General features: G+C 31.5%; 1 protein-coding gene across 2 annotated transcripts in view; it reads right to left on the bottom strand.

The window, feature by feature from the left end:
• Positions 1-3149: 3149 nt before the first annotated feature.
• Positions 3150-17301, bottom strand: part of LOC111042546 (dual oxidase maturation factor 1) — a 64773-nt gene continuing 50621 nt past the window's right edge. For both annotated transcript variants that reach the window (XM_022327189.1, XM_022327188.1), the window contains exons 4-9: positions 7867-8001; positions 7489-7714; positions 6641-6855; positions 4783-4981; positions 4398-4661; positions 3150-3279 (exon numbers count right to left, since the gene is read on the bottom strand). In XM_022327189.1, coding sequence (XP_022182881.1) covers positions 3222-3279; positions 4398-4661; positions 4783-4981; positions 6641-6855; positions 7489-7714; positions 7867-8001 — 1097 coding nt within the window. In that variant the 3' untranslated portion in view covers positions 3150-3221. The remainder of the gene's footprint in view (positions 3280-4397; positions 4662-4782; positions 4982-6640; positions 6856-7488; positions 7715-7866; positions 8002-17301) is intronic.

The following is a 17301-nucleotide window of genomic DNA, read 5'->3' as shown; positions in this document are numbered from 1 at the left end:
TGTACCTAATATGTGAACGTCTGAATATTATTCTAATACAATAATTCGCATCAAATATTATGTAGTAATAAAAAATAAAAAACTTTTGAAATATATTATTTTATTCTTTTATATCTCGCGTTTGGATTATTTACGTTTATTGAAATAATATTGTTCAGTTAATAAACTTTACCTATTAGAACACATCTCGAATAAAAAAAAATGTATAATTCATATATTTATTCATTCCAATGTATGTGTTGTAAAAATCTATAAAAAGAGCAAGTACCAAGTTTTCCGTTAAGTCAAAACTTTGGGAATTCCTGAAGTAATGCATGTCAGAAGTTATGCCTATGAATATTATTGTAATATTATACCACAGATGTTGCGCACACAATTAGACACACTGCTCTTGATATTGCCTATACAAAACTCCTTAAAAACGGATTGTTCATCATACGCATAATATTGTTGTCGGTGGTGACTGGTGAGTGTTAACTTCATTGTTTCATCGCACTCGCTGTCGTACATTATTAAAGCCATACTATTATGTATTGGACAAAATAGCTTATAAAATAATTAATTGAAATAATATGATTTTTTTTTCATAGTTCGATAGACGATAATTTTTTATCAACCGAAAACGATTTGTTTTTAATCGTGCAGTATTTCAAATGTTCAAGATTTCGGGCTTGTTAAAACTTCGCGCCTTTAACTTTCCGTACAAAAATCAAAAGAAAACACGACTTAGACAGTCAGACATGACTTTTGACATAGCTTTACGCACAGTGCAAATACAACGGATGAATATGTTAATGCGTTACGCTCATTAAATTACAATATTGTTTTTCGCTCAAAGCGTTTTGGATGTATAGATGTGTGTGTTGCTCAAACAACAACGTTTTTAGGGAATCGCTTGTACAATAAATACGAACTATAACTACGGTCGTAAAAAAAATAACTGATAGTGTCTAAAGCGCAAAAAAATTAGTTAATCAAACATTGATATTGTTGTAGTGCAGAATATTATTATTGTTTACATTTAAAAAAACCATATTCTGACGTAAGTTCTAAAAAATATTTTACTGTACACGTCGTAGTACATCGTTATCGAGATGAGTGTAGGCAGATAAGTATTATGTAACATTATGTCATTATGGTACGTATTATTTCGAACACATCGTTGCTCAAAATATGGCTAATTGAATTTGTGTAAAGACATAAAGTGGTGAGGGAATTGACGTAGTTGATGATAAAACATGGGGGGAAGGAGGAAAAAATGATCTTCACGAGCATTATAATATTAAATAATTAAGGGAATTCATTCTAATATTATAATACAATTCGAAATGTAATATAGTTGTATCATGATAAGTTATTGAATTTTGATTATTTGAAAAACATTAGTTTGCTTTTGGAAGACTTATTACGTTTGGCTGACATTATCTCAAAATGTTAAAAACAATAATTTATTATTAGAATTTGAGAGGAGCTCTAAATGTATGTATGTTCTGTGTTTTTCATATTTTTTTTGGTTTTTATATCAAAATTAATCATACATGAATAATTGTAGAGATTAGAATTTTCACAAAATATTTTGGATATTTTTGAACTATCATTAACATTTTACATTTTTAACTTATTCCAAATTTTATTTCTATTTATGTAGAACAAAATTGTATTGAGAAGCTTGAAAATTCAATACGCAGTCCTTATAAGTTAATCATATACAATAATTAAAAAATATCGAAAATATAGTCATCATTTTTTTTAAACGCGTTTAAGTTCAATTTTATATAAAACTATATTTTTATTAAATAAAAATAAAAATAACGGTCTTAGTAGGAATGTAGTATTACAAAAACAAATTATTCATGTTAGGACATGCGGCTTATCGTCAATACATATTATTTTATACGAATCTTACGTAACATGTAATTAAGTTGTTGCATAATTTGTATTTCCAAAGCTGAGTAGGATATTTTTACACCCCCACCCCCCACTCACTTATGAAAATTAATCTTAGTTGCGCCGAATGTATGCATCATAAGTTAAATCGAAACATTTAATTTATATCTAACAATATACTATTGTGGGTACATATATTTTACCTAATGCGAAATCAATTTGGTATATCTTACGCCCTAACGGTATCTGCATTTAATCAACTTGTTTTTTGATATAAAAAATGTATTAACACAGAACTCAGAATAATCTAATCTAAATGTTTTATTAATGTAGTCCAACGTTTTTCCCTCAAATCCTTTTTTCATTCATATGATATCTATTTTTACTGTTTATTTTTCCATACGTATTTTATTAAACTAAATTTTCAAAATTGTTACCATGCCAGAACTGTTACCCGTCTGCCAGAGGCGGCTACAGGAACTTGAATGGTGGGAGAGAGGATATGCAAAAAACCTTAATTAAAATTTAAAAAACAACTCATTAGTAGTTATCACACTACAAATTCAATGAGTCTATTTTCTTTTTGTGGCAAGTATATCGCCTTGATAATTTCTGTGTAGTATATTAATAAGTAAAAACTATTTTCCAACAAAAGGATGTGTTTTAATCTTACATGTTTATTAGATAATTTTTTTCAAGAAAATTTCACGTCTGGGGAGGGGGGGGAGGACATGAACACAATGAGACTCCTAAAGCTCTGCCGTCTCCTGCATTATTTGATTTTAATTGTTCAACAAATGTCTTAAATAATATGGGTTTATCACAATATTTTGATAACGCAATATAAAATAAATAAAAATACATGTATTTGTCAAAAATAATAATTTACACAATAAAAAAGTTTTTGATTTTAAAATTAGCCTAATTAAATGATTATAAATTTATAAACACTAAATTTATAATAATATTAATAAATAAATATAGGTAACATTACGATAATTATATTCACATCTTTTTGACATACTTTTAACCCTATTTTTTTACATATTTTTGATCATTGCAGTATAAATATTTATGTACTTATTCGTAAATTAAGTTAATCAATGTCTGAAATCTAGAATTTTAACCTTTTCGTTTCACTAGTTCCACTTAACAAAACCAACATAATTAATATGATAGCAACTAATTACAATTTTATATGACTGTCATTTTGTAATGTATATAATATGGTACATAATATGTATATATCTATATGTCTATACGATCAGACTTCAAAAAAATTTTCACAAATCGTTTTGCTTGGCACATTTATAATTATATTATTTTGAGAAGTTTCACCACATGGACACTTCTTTGGCTCTATCCACCACTATTGCTTGTCCGGGCGCCGGTCTAAAAAAAAAACACATTTTGATTAATTGGTAATATTTACAATAAAACAAACAACACACTATTAATGACAAAACCCATGTAAACGAAATACTAGTTTTAAAAAAATGTATTTCCACGGTTTCTGCGACGGAAATCGATCATTTAGAAGACTACAGAACATTAAATTTTAAGTCTCCATAGGTGATTTCGGATTTCCTGGAACATTCAATGCCCAAGTAATATTGTGTTCAAAATGTATCGATTTTTTCGGTAGTCGATTCAACTCAGTGCGTAGTTAAATAATTAAAAACAACGACAGTTACAATTGATATTGTCTATGTTTATTTTCAAATTCGAAAGCTGCTAAATTTCTGTCCTAAAAGTGGTTCCTGTTACTAAAATATATTAATGTCTCACAAAATCACAACGTTGGGAATACGTAGATTTGTGAACACGATCAAGTTGATAATAATATATACAGGTACCTTAGACCTAACAGATATAATACTATCAATAGTAAGCTGGTTGTAAAGTTAATCTTTTTTTAACTTCTTAACTTAACTGTACATAGTATGCAGTTCAAGTTCTAATTGTAATATAATATAAATTTTTCAAGTTAATTTGAAAAATAATATGTTAAGTTGAAAATTGAAATCATAATATATTTATACATATTATCTAATTGTGGTTAAAATCAAAATGTAATTTTATATATTTTGATTAATCACGCAGTGTATACAATGGTTTTAAATCCAAATATATTTTGATTTGATAATTTATAAGACCTAATTGTACGTAATTGTCTAATATTACAGTGTGCTAAGTGTTAACTATATAAGATGACATCGTGGTACGAATTACAAATGGCTTTCACAATTTTTAAAAACTATAAAATGTTATGCGACTCAGGTGGTCAATAAATAAATAAATAAATTTTTCTTTAACCGAGTTTTTATATTTTTTTCGCTGTAGGTATATTAACTAAAATTAAATAAGCGTTTAGAGTTAAATATATTATATGACGTAATAACTATTGACATAACTACCTATTAAATGACCTACTCATATTGAATTTAGGCATACGATTTGGTCTGCCTTTGGGGGTATTATATTTTATTTTAACATAATGTATAGATCACCTCATGGGCGGCAAAGACGTTTTCAATATGGACAGCCTGCTCTTGTCACGGTTGTTGAAAGCGACTGCCAAGTTGGACGTTTGGCTAGTCATCGAGTCCTGCGATATAGTCCTGTTGAACTTCACCCCCTGGGCCGCGGGCCTGTTGTACGGAAACCTCCACGGCGAATTCGGAGGGGCCGGATCCAACTCGAAGCCACGGTTGTCCGCGCCTGCGCGTTTCATGTGGTTGTTGACGTCGTCGTCTTTCTTGGACGACAGTCGCCTGCGAGACAGAACGACGGCGCGTTAATCATAATCATACAACAATAATGGGAGCGTGCGCAACCAAACCACCCGACGGGTTTTCCCGTGTATTATAATAAAATCGCATAGCGTTAGACAACCTCAGTATCCTGCGGCCGAGGCCCTCGGGCTCTTCGAGACTCTTGTTGCCGACGCGTTTCTTCCGGTGGATGCTGTCCTCGATGATGATGTGCCGGTCGTACGGCGTGTCGAAGTCCACCTCGAGAATGGTGGAGAACTTGTGAGGGTACACACAATCGATGGCCACGATTATCAACCCGACGGAAATGCACAGCAGCCCTGCGGGGAAACAAAACGGTAACATCGGATAATGTATGGGAAATATTATTGGGCATATATCAGGTACTCATCGCACCGACACCGTAACACATAATAATTTAACCGAGTTGTTTATCATTAACAAAATTATATAGGCAGAGGTCACGTCGATATGTTACGTAGGTATCGGGGAGACTCCGTTAAATATGATGTGTAACCCGGCAATCGGACGACAGTGCTTTAGGTAGTTTAGGTTGCACTTAGATATTTAGGTTTATGAACATAATATGATAACTGTTGATATAGGGCACTTGTATATTTGTAATAATTAGCTTAAAATGCAACAAATTTGAACCCAGACATAATAATTCTATAAGCAATGTTTTACTTACAATTTTTTTTCTTTTTTGTATTTTTGGAACATTTGTTGTTGCCAATACTAAAAGAATTTAGTATTTTTTTAAAAATAAATATTTTTGAGTGTGTTGTCATCAATTATTGTCAAATGTAATTTTTTAATTAACAAATAAAAAGTGCATTACTACTATTAAAAACTTTGAGGTATATTTTTTTTTTAATTTTTTTTCGTCCAATGACTTTTTTTAGATGAGTAAATACAACGAAATTCTATTAACATTTACAATACGCACTCAAATATATTAATTACCTTTTACTAATATTATAACAGAAAATAAGCTATTGAGGCGTCTTGTGACTATTGAACAAATTAAGAACTACACATTCTAATAATTACACAAACATGGTATTTTCTATTCCGATTTTCACTCTGGAAAATATTTAATTCCACCATCAAAAGTACGGAGGAATGAACGAGCGACATTTATAATTTCGTTCTTTGTATCCGTCTCTGTTCTGGCACCAATTATCAGTTTAGATACGTATTTATGACTATCACGACGGTCGAATGCATGTAAAGTTGCCTATACAATGTTCCTTGTAATCTAGTAGTCCCGTGATCTCTTAAAAACTTCTTGAACAAGTGTAATTCAAACGTTTTATTGTTTGTTATCTTAATTTAGTTTTAATTTACACAGCTATTTAAATCAAGAATATTTGTATGATGATGAACTCATAAATGTTCACATATAGCGTATAGAACATTTAATTCTGAGCCAATAATGATCTATTACATTTTATTTTTAATGTATTATGCGTGATGATATAACTGTATAGATACGTAATAGACGTTTGTAAATTGCGACAACAGAGTATAGTTAACAAAACGAATAAAATAACATGAAAGTATTATTAATTTCTAAAATGGGTATAGTAATTTACGCTTGTGCCTCCGGGAATAAAATTGTAAATTGGCAACAGATGAATTAAAGTGGCGATGTTGTGTTAACATGTACAGCATTTTCAAAACGTTTGGAGAATAGACTAATATTATTAAAAAAAAAATCATAAATTATATCCATGAAACCGATGTGAAAAAATCAAAACGATAAATTGTTTGTGGTCGTATTATAATGACCATCACACAAATAATCTCACTTAAAAATTCTCCGGGCGAAATTTACTCCTCGGATATTGGTTCCTTAAATGTATCGATCGGAATTTACAATTTTCTTGCTTCATTGTGCTCAATGTATACCTTTGTCCGAAACGATATGGGCGTATCTAATACCTAGTTATTATCTGTATATAGGGCAAACAAACCGGTAAACAATGTTAGCCAGAAACACCAGCCCAGCCTGAACAGTAAAAACTTGTCGTCCTGAAAACGTATGACTAGAGGCGACGACGGGAGCATGCTGTGATAGGCCACTGTGGCTCCGACCATAAAACTTCCCATGCCAATCATTGTGTACGCGCCGTACCTCGGAACGACAATCAGTAGCACGTTCATCAGGAACCACAACACAAACGCTGTCCTGTAGGCATAAATATACATTATGATGTTATAAGTTGTTTAGGTTCACAAACAAGTCATGCGAATTGGTCTTATAATTCGATTTGACTGCACTGCAGACGTAAGTACGTTGCGGAGGAGGCATCTTTTAGACGGCTCACCAATTTCCAGCCCTGCTGTCGGTAAGAGTATTATTGCGCATGTAAGGCGATTTACCGCTGCACCGTGAAAACGTCGCTAACATCGATTTTCGGAAAAAAATTTTTATTTTAAAATATGTAATGGTTATTTTTTGATTGTGATGAAGTAACGTGATTCGAGTGTTTTTTTAGTATTTGAGTAAATGGCAACTGATTTAACATATTATGTAGAATTGAATGTTACATGGGTGTCTAGTATAATAAGGAATATGCTTTGATAACATCGTGGTATAGGTAGCCAATGACAGTGTAAAAATTTTCTTTCCGACAACAGGGTATAAAAATTCTAGAGGGCGAGAGGGATAGAATACTTTTCGGACATATTTACGTCTATATATTGTACATAACATATTATACATAATATACGGTACAATTTAGTATTTCTAAGAGCTGCAGTCTCGACCGAGAAACTATTCGATCTATAACAGGTCCTATACACATTAAAATATATTTACCATAAAAATATGCTTCCGTAGTATCCCGCGGCTCTGTACTGACCTCCCCAAGCAAACCCTTCTTGGCCAAGGCTAAAGTATTCGGCCACAGTCAGTATGGGGAAGGGCATGCCCCGGTACAAGGCGGCTTGGTAACTTTCGCCCATCTCGTGAGCTCCCAGCCAAGAGAAACGTTCGTTGAAGCTGATGTCTTCCAAGGGTACAGAAGAGTTGTCGGACGGCATAGCTGTAAGACACAAACAACACGATTGAATACAATAATTAGATTGTATTAGGAACATTCTCGCGTATTCGTATGATACTAATGGTACCACGGACGCGTTTGCCTATAGTCAACAATGTGAAATACAGAAAAAAAATTTACGATTCGCTGCTTACCGCACAGGGTTATGTTGATGTGACCAAGTCCGACGTAAGCACCAAGTTCCGCTGTGATCAGTTCTTTGGAAAGAGCTCGATAAGCGCTCGTGATCACTGTCTCGGCCACGTGCCAACTGGAACCCAATATCGACACTGCAACGATAAAATTGTTTGAAAAAAATTAATTACAATTGAGTATAAATGATGCACGGACGACATAAATAAATTATATAATCTAGTTTTCCCGCGAAGACCTCGAAAAAGCGAAAGCGCGTCCCAAAATTCAGTAGGTCGCAAAATCGCCGAACCACGGTAAATGTGCTGAATCTGATGGTTCCTCAACAAACCTTGTCACGGCCCTGAGGCCATCATTTAACCTAATTAGTAGTATTATAACAATATTTTTTCTTAAAAAAGACAATCGAAACCCGTCATTCTATACTTTTTGTAGTCAAGTAATTATTTCACACCAATATAATAAACAACGCTCAGCTGCAGAATTAGTTATTAAAATAACTATGTCGTTTTATAAGACAATTCGTACGTATTCGTACATATTAGATGTCACGTCATGTCACACCATACCGTTATGTAAATCATACAAACGATTATTTTTCTACTGTAAAATTGAAAAGAATCAAAATACGTACAATGTGGATTAAAGGGTTGTGAGAGGGGGGGGGGCACAGTCCCGATAGGTCCATTAACTAAATCCGAGCTTGAATATGGAGGTACATTTAATGTTGATCATCAAATGAGCAGACTAGTGCAATCACAACACTATAGTATCCAAATAAAAGACCACAAAAATGAAAGTATAATTACACATTCGTTACGACTTACTCGAATACGGAATAAAAACAACAAAAGTTAAAAAATTATTCCAATATTATTACAACACGAAAATTGTACCAAACGAAGACATCAAATGATTGTAAGTAAAAATAAACGCAATTTATGATAAACTGCAAGGTTAATATCGAAACCAGCGAAAATGCGAAAACCATTGTTCAATTAATTGTATACGTCGATAAGTACCAACAAAGTATTTATTTATTCATCAGAAAATCTAATGGTGATCATAATCTTTATACTTATTTTTTATTTTCAGCGTAAAAATTAATGTTTGCAGACGACCATAACGTAAACACGACGCACAAACAGTCTTAGGCTTGGACAATTTAGTAGGAAATTAAATGTGTGATGTTTTTTATAGAATTTATTGAGGACAACACAATTTAAAATGTAGTTTGTAATGAATACGCGAAAAAAATTATTTAAATTCGTTTTCTAAACGAAAATTGTGAGTGTACATAATACACATAACACATTCCTATGATTATGTTATAGGCGTAAAAAGTAACAACTGGAAATGATAATAATATGTTCTACAGGTTCTATAAGCGATTCTCAGGTGGGTACTTGGTAATAATTGTATTCAATAGTGACCATTTGATGCGGGCAAAATCACGTAAACGAAATCGGCAAGACCTATTATTACGAATATTATGATTTATATCGCTTACGACAGATGCATTCAGAAGTGGGTGGACAATTATCATGGAAAAGATATAAATTTCTTTTCGTTCTACATAATCATATGTGATATATTATGTACTACGTGGTCGCGTGAAGTAGGATAACACAAGCAAAATGTGTTTATTGTGATTCATGACATTAACATATTATTATTATCATTTTATAGGTAATGGTAATACAATAATACAGTTATTTTGAAGACAATCAAATACAATATTGTATAATTAAATCGGTGTACGAAAACGTACATTATCGTATAGCTCTGAACCATGATCTGGTAATTTGAATGCGAAGTTTCGTTGTATTTTCTTGGCGTTTACAGCGTTATTAGGATACTTGTAACATCCGCCATCGTCAATGCACTGTATAATATTTCAATTGGTAACTTGTAATTTTTTCAAACATAATGCTATTTTTTTTTAATATTTTTATTGTGATTTTTTTTTGTTGTTTTTTTTTTGTCATTAAAATAATTACTTTGGTAATGACAGTTGTAGTCGATTTATAACGAGCAAAACACTATACAGTCTTTGGCACGTTTATCTTGGCGACTTGTCAGTTGTCACTTAGGTCGCGTACATATAATATATCATAATAACGGACACTTGTATTATATAAGAACATACCTAATATATTTTCACTTGGTCGATACAATGTACCTACTTTTCTGAAAAGTAATTTTTATTCGAATTCAATCAAAATATTTTCAGTTTATCATGGGAAAAAATATTAGTCTTAGTGATCCCACTACTTATAAACAGTGTTTTTTCTTTTTGACGCAATAGGTACCTACTATGAATAAAAAAATCAATTTATGTATGTACAAGATCAAATGAAGTATAAGCAACTGGCTTCGGCCCCATTTTTATAGATGTTTAACACATTTCAGTCCTTGGATTACACTTTGATAAACCAGAAAATAATTAAAACCATTGTTAAAATTGAAATTAATATTACTTATATTGCTAATAAGTTAGATCAAAGCGTTAAGGAAAATTTAATACTGGGAAATATAATAATATTGTTATAAAAGTTAATTAGCCAAATTTCACGAAAAAGAGCACATATTTTAATACTTTTATAGATAGTGGCAAATAATCACAAATCTAACCTCGAGGACTTGTAAATTATTTATTATAATAATAATTATAGAATCTTAACGGTTCTTACTATCCTTGAATGTATTTTTAAATTTATTTATTATTTATTAATTTTATAAACAAACATTTATACTTTGTTTCTCTGTAGGCATATTCTTTGTCTTAATTGTAAAATCCTCTGAATAAAAAACATTGAATTCTTAATGAATAATGATCATCAAAATACATATTTCAAAATATTTAAATTTACATAAAAACGCCATCAATCAATTAATACCTTTTATACAGTTGCTTGGGTTCGAAGGTTGCAATGTGCATCTGTTAGTTAGACGCAGTTTGCACCGATATTTGTGATTTGTGGTTAATATAGAAGTACATTTATTAGTGGGCACTAAGTAGTATAGTATATAGTGTACACCATACCGCAATTACATTTTATGATAATTTTATTTTGAATTTAAAAATATAAAAACATTATATGTTTTATAATATCATAAAAAAAATTTTTATATAATGTAAATAAACAGATAGTAAATAGTTATAAGTGTTGTGCAGGTAACTTCTGTTTTAGAATTCGTATAAAATAATTCATAAAACACCTGTCAGTGAACCTAAAATGTACTTTAAAAGTTTAATAAACTGTAAAGCGGATGTTCTTAAGAGAAAAATACACAACCTGGTATAAATTTAAAACTAGAAAAATGATTCCGCAGCTGAGGCATATGATATACCTAGTACCGACCTACTATTGATTTAATTTTGTATTCAACATATTTAAATTTTAACTTAAGTAAATGCGTTTTCGTATTGTAACAAAATAATTGTTATTAAGGTTACCTGCCATTCAGATTCGCCGATGACAATGCTATAATGTATGTTTGATATTATGAAAAAAAGATTAAGAACAATAAAATTTACAAAATACAAAACACCACATACTAACGAAAAAGGGTTTTATATTATTATTAAACGCATTAAAAAAAAGAAAGTTTATATTATTCGTTACTTGAAACTGTATCCATACAATCGTGTACAATAAACGAAGTAACGAATTTGTACCAACAACACCCGTCGGAATAAAAAACAACAAATAAATGAATTTTGCTCGCGGAGGTCGGCCAAGTAATAAAATAGGTGAGTATTACCGCCTATGTAATAGTTGCTATATTTATCGTGAAAAACGTATATGAAAAAGTGAAATTTATAAATAGATTAAACATATTTTATAATATAAAAATAATTACGTTTTAATATTATAGTAACATTTACTTAGGTATTATAGCTAGTGTCGCCTGTAGAGTCCACGATGCACCAGTGAGATTGCACACTATCATAGTTTAAGTTCATAACACTCTTTTCAGAATCTAAAACCATTTCGCAGCAAACGAAAAAAAGCATTTTTCTTTTCCACAATTGGTTTTTGGAAAACATTTGAATATTATAGTGACGGTATATCAATAAATAATTATTTATTACACCTGCGAGATGTATACCATGCTTGTATAGAGTCAAAAGTTGTAAAAATATTGAAGCACCATATTCTTATATAGGTACTTAAGAAATATTATATTTTTTAGTTCATCAATAATTATTATTAAATGAGCTATTTTAATATGGATTAAAATAAGGTTATTTAGAAAACACAAATGTTTTAACAACATTATTTATATTTATTTAATAATGTTAGGTATAATATTTAATGTTCAGATTTTCTTAATCGCCTCATATTATAAACTAGGAAATAATAAATATATTTATAAAAAATGATTTAACAACTTTTAACTTCGAGAAAATGATCTTGTGTTTGGAAAGAAAAATCTTACGATTGATGAACATTTTGTTCGGATTCATTCAGGTAAAATAAATGGAAGTGCTCAAACGAATTACACCCGGCGAGACCCGTGCAATTTGTGATAAGAAAAATAATTTTCTTTTCGTGATATTATATTATTGTATTATTATATATGTTAATAAATCATCATAAAATAATGCAGTAAACGTACTAGATTTTTTTTAATGATTTATGGATAGGTACTTTGTGTAATTTTATTGTTTTTTAACTTTAAATCAACAATAATAGAAGAGCATATTTCTTACAGCTTATAATAATTTCATCTTCAATATTATATACACCTAAATATTTTAATTGAAATTATTTATACAATATTATTTCGACATTTGACTGCATTATAGACAATATAGTATGATATATTTTATATTTTATAAGTATATTTAATTGAGGTATTGTATATGCAATACCAGTGGTGTCTGTGTCGCTGTGTCTCTGTGTCCTGTGTCACTCAAACCGCATCAAGCACTATTCCCTTATTTTTCTGTTAATTATGCATTTATTTAAAATTTATATTCTGATTTGTTAAATGTTTTACCATGCCTACTCGAAGACCACCATTCAAATAATTGAATTTTTTAACAACATTTTGAAATTTGGGAACATTTCCGAATAATATTATATTAAGTACTTATACTCGCTTTTATATTACAACTATTTTCTATTCCATGTAAAAATAATGTTATCCGAAAAACATAAACATTAAAATTCAGGAGCTTCTCTATTGAATAACCATTTAGATAAGTTATTAACATTTTCAAAGAAAAATCTAAACATATTTAAAAAAAGTAGCAAATGCTCCAACTTGATATTTTTCTTCTTCAAGGAAAATTGAGGAATTATAGATATAGTATGTTTTAATTGTTAATTTGTTTCTATGACGATAAAAGTGCGTTACGCAAAATCGGTTTGAAAAAAGTTGTTCCAAGCCCAAAAACACATCTATGTCAAAATTGAACTATTCGAAAATATGGTCTTTAAAGTATAGGTACCAGTTACTTGCAGTTAAAGCTTTGAAGTGGACGAGTTAGATCGGTGAATCGCCCTGTCTGTGTAGATAGACTACAGCAAGTCACACCTCATAGTGATATACATATACCCATGGAAATATAGTTAACATTTCAAGGAGGGCGAATGGAATATGCGTCATAACACACACACACACACACACTAACACACACACACACACACTAACACACACACACACTTACGTTGGCATATCGTACTTCCTATTTTAGTGTCGGCTGTCGCCCGTCCGAGTCGTATAATGTGTAATGTTATCAAGCCGACTTCATTACACTAGGCTCTATCTTATTCAAGGCGAAATCAATAACATGCGAATAGATACCATCGATTCGTTCGGACCTCCGAGTACATATTCACGATAATTTAATGTATTAATAGTACAAATATAAACGCGAAACTATTAAAATTTCCTAATTTCGACATTATATATATATATATTATAATTTTAATACACCATCTCTTTTTCGCAACCGTGAATCACGTGACGCAAGTTTAAGAAGCACGTTTTGAAAAAAAAATTGCGTTAAATATACACCTTATTTATACACATTCCCGGCTTGTCTGCGATTGATCGCTTCTACAACCCAATAAGTATAATATCATCGACTTTAACGCGGCTTTCGAAACGAATCCTATTCACACCGACATTTAGATATCGATTTATTAGAAAGAGTTAAAGAGTCTTGTCGAATTTGGTGTTATTTGGAGCTGCAGTTTTAAAATTAAATTATAAATTATTACTGAAAAACGAATGAAATTGGGATATTAAATATTAAAAATAATATTTAAACTATACGCCATATTAACTCCGCCATACTTTTCATTTATTTTCGTGTCATATCACAGTCTGCGTTCTGCAGACTCAAGGTTCTGCAACAGGTGGTAATGTGATATCAAACTTTGCAGGACAGCATTACTTAGAAGATTCAATTTTTCACAATTGAAGACAACCACGGGCAAACAATTAACGTTTTGATTTAATGTATTAATTAGGTGGGTACATAAGACGTCGTACCAAATTATACTTGAAACGAAGGATAACCAATTAAATTTTATTGCGTTAAGGATTTCGTGGACCAATAATTGTTTGAACGTAGATGATATATGCATCTACTTCACGATGACGATGAATGTAGTGCGACTAAAAGTGTTTTGGGCCCAAGTTAACAGTTTGACATTAGGTGTATTTTTTTTTAAAATAATAAACGAGCTGGAATGAGAGCATGGGCTTTAACTTTTCCTGGGACATGGACCCCATACAAATTTTGATTTTTATCTTTCTAATAAATAACGTTTTAAAGCCGTTTAGTATTTAGATTTTATATCACGAACAATATTTAGAAAGGCTCTTGGAGATATGTAGTGTCGTGGATAGGTACGTACATTTCGCAAACGTCTGTGGTCTCAAAAATTCGATTATATTTTTTCATCTGACCTCGTAAGATATGCCATTTGTTTTGATCGAAATAAATCAAATCATCTTTAACGAATCATCAATAACGTTAAAGTCCACAAGCATGGGAATATGCGTTTCCGTATTTTTCTGCTTTTAAACATGTTGAGTTTAAATGAAAAATATATAGTAGCTATATACTTATAAATGCACTAAAGAGTTACACTCTATGTCTCTATAACAGTTTACATACTTTAACCAGCGACCCTGCAGAATTGTTGAATAGTTTGAATTACTTTTAAAAAATCAGAGTCGCTCTGCCAGCGCGCACCCTCGAATAAACCCATCTACGCCTCCCTAATATGGACAATCAGCAATTGAGTACAAAACCACGAGTTATAGCACAGGTTGTGATTCGTTTTTACATATTTTAATAATAACGCACGTTGATGTCTGCAGGTTACCGCGTTTGCAGTAGGTATATCCAATTAAATTCTATATGCGTAGGCAAGCCTCAAGTTGTAATAATATCATGTATACAAACATTACAAACATAAACATATTCATAGGACATACAATTCTCATGCCCTGTATTTATGGTTTTGCGTGCGACTGTCACATGCTATCACATGCCTACATGTTTGTAAACTATATACAGGGTGATTCACCAAACTCACCCCCTTTCCCCCATTAAGAATGACATTTCGAGTGAATTTGAGGATTTTCAGATACTCATATTATTTTCTAAATGCCGTTAAAAAAATGTATATTCGGGCTATACCAACTTCTTTTTTCCAAATGAAAATCCCCTTTTTTCCTGTAAATTGTTAGGCAGATTACTTTTTTCTAAGATGTTCTATTGGAAGACGTGGAGCCATGGAGGCTACATGATTGTTTGAAAATGTTAGTAATTATTTATTTATTTATTTAGTTAATATTTTATAGTCTGTAAAAATTGTTGGAGTTCAGCATTAATACGAAATGCAGCCTGTATAGGTACAATACATTTTATAAAAAAACAATTGTTAACTCAGTTGTAACTCTGTTTTACTGTGAAAAAGGCTGGTACTCATTTGAACGGTATCAAAAGTGTCCAAATAATTGAAAATATAATACTTGGGTATTCTTGAAAATTCAAGAAAACCCGAATTCGATTAAATCCAAATGACTAAAGGAAAATATAATGGTGAATGAGCCTTATTGTGAATTAAGCGGTCCGTGTACGCGTGCGTATACACAATATATATATTTATTATTAAAATAATACCGTATGATATAACACTCGGCTATCTCGACGCTGCGCATTGTACCAAAAAAGGTAAGACCGTTAAAACGTTTTTTCTCTAAACGAAATGCAACGTCGTAAACATTTGTACGTGGCGGCCAAACAAATCCGTCTATGGGCTGGGCGATTTACGTCGGCGGCGGTAGATGTCATCCACACACGGTGGTAGGTTAACAACTTACGACTGCCGCAACAGGTACCAGCGATGTCGCTACAATCAGCTGCAGTAGTTGATTTTTTTCTAATATTAGAATAACATGTGATATTATAAGTACGAAACAATATGTGACTGAGAAAAACCGCAAAGAACGCAAGCGATAATATTAATGTCCAGTGTACTATGGATTATCCGCGAGCGGAATCATCTACATATATGTACGTGTACAAACATATATTTACTTTATAAATCATCATCGATTTAATTGGGTGATAATTTGTGATAGCCGACTACTCGATAACGAGGTACAATAAAAAGAAGGGTTTTCAAACGAAGAAACAACAACTTGTGACCGATTTTTTTGCATTTAAATAATTTATAATTTTTATTTACGGAAATGAAAAAAATGTCAATTTCCAATTTATTTTTTTATAATTTTTTTGATTTTGCGGATTATCCGCGCAATCCGTTTTCCGTGGATGTCCTGTCACCCTATTCCGCGGATAATGCCCTGATTGCATCCCTTGTCCATCGAAGAATAGACTGTAATATTATTGGTTATAATAAATCATCAAAAAAAGATTCTTTATTGAAAATCAGGTTCACTACTTCAATTTTTTAATTTTTTACTCTACTTTAATTCATAATTTTATTTGAAATGATATTAATTTATCGCCTGGTATGCAGGGGCGGCGACCCTCTCCCAAGCCCATATTTTTAAAAAGTATATAGTATATACTTATTGTTAATTACAACATTAAAAAAAAAAATAATATCGAAAGTTTTCTGAAAATTATGACATACCCCCCCCCCTTCCCCATGTCTCTGGAGCCACCCCTGCTGGTGCGTATTACCATATAGCCGTATGGGGGGGGGGCGATGGGGCAAAGCCCTTCACCGATCACATTGGGTTGAAACATTTTAGCACCTCCCAGGTTTAAGGCTGAACGTGCGCCTATACACACCAATGATATAATAAAATAGTGCACACTCTTTCTTTATCTCCACAGAACCTGCCCCAGTATTCGACACACGGAAGGAAAGTCTTTCAAACGATCAAATCGTTACCAGATGTCCAAAATACGCCAAACGCGGAAAATCTTC

The sequence above is a fragment of the Myzus persicae genome, unplaced genomic scaffold, assembly GCF_001856785.1.
Source record: "Myzus persicae strain clone G006 unplaced genomic scaffold, MPER_G0061.0, whole genome shotgun sequence".
In the NCBI taxonomy this organism is placed as follows: Eukaryota; Metazoa; Arthropoda; class Insecta; order Hemiptera; family Aphididae; genus Myzus; species Myzus persicae.
This window is presented reverse-complemented; position numbering and strand designations above follow the sequence as displayed.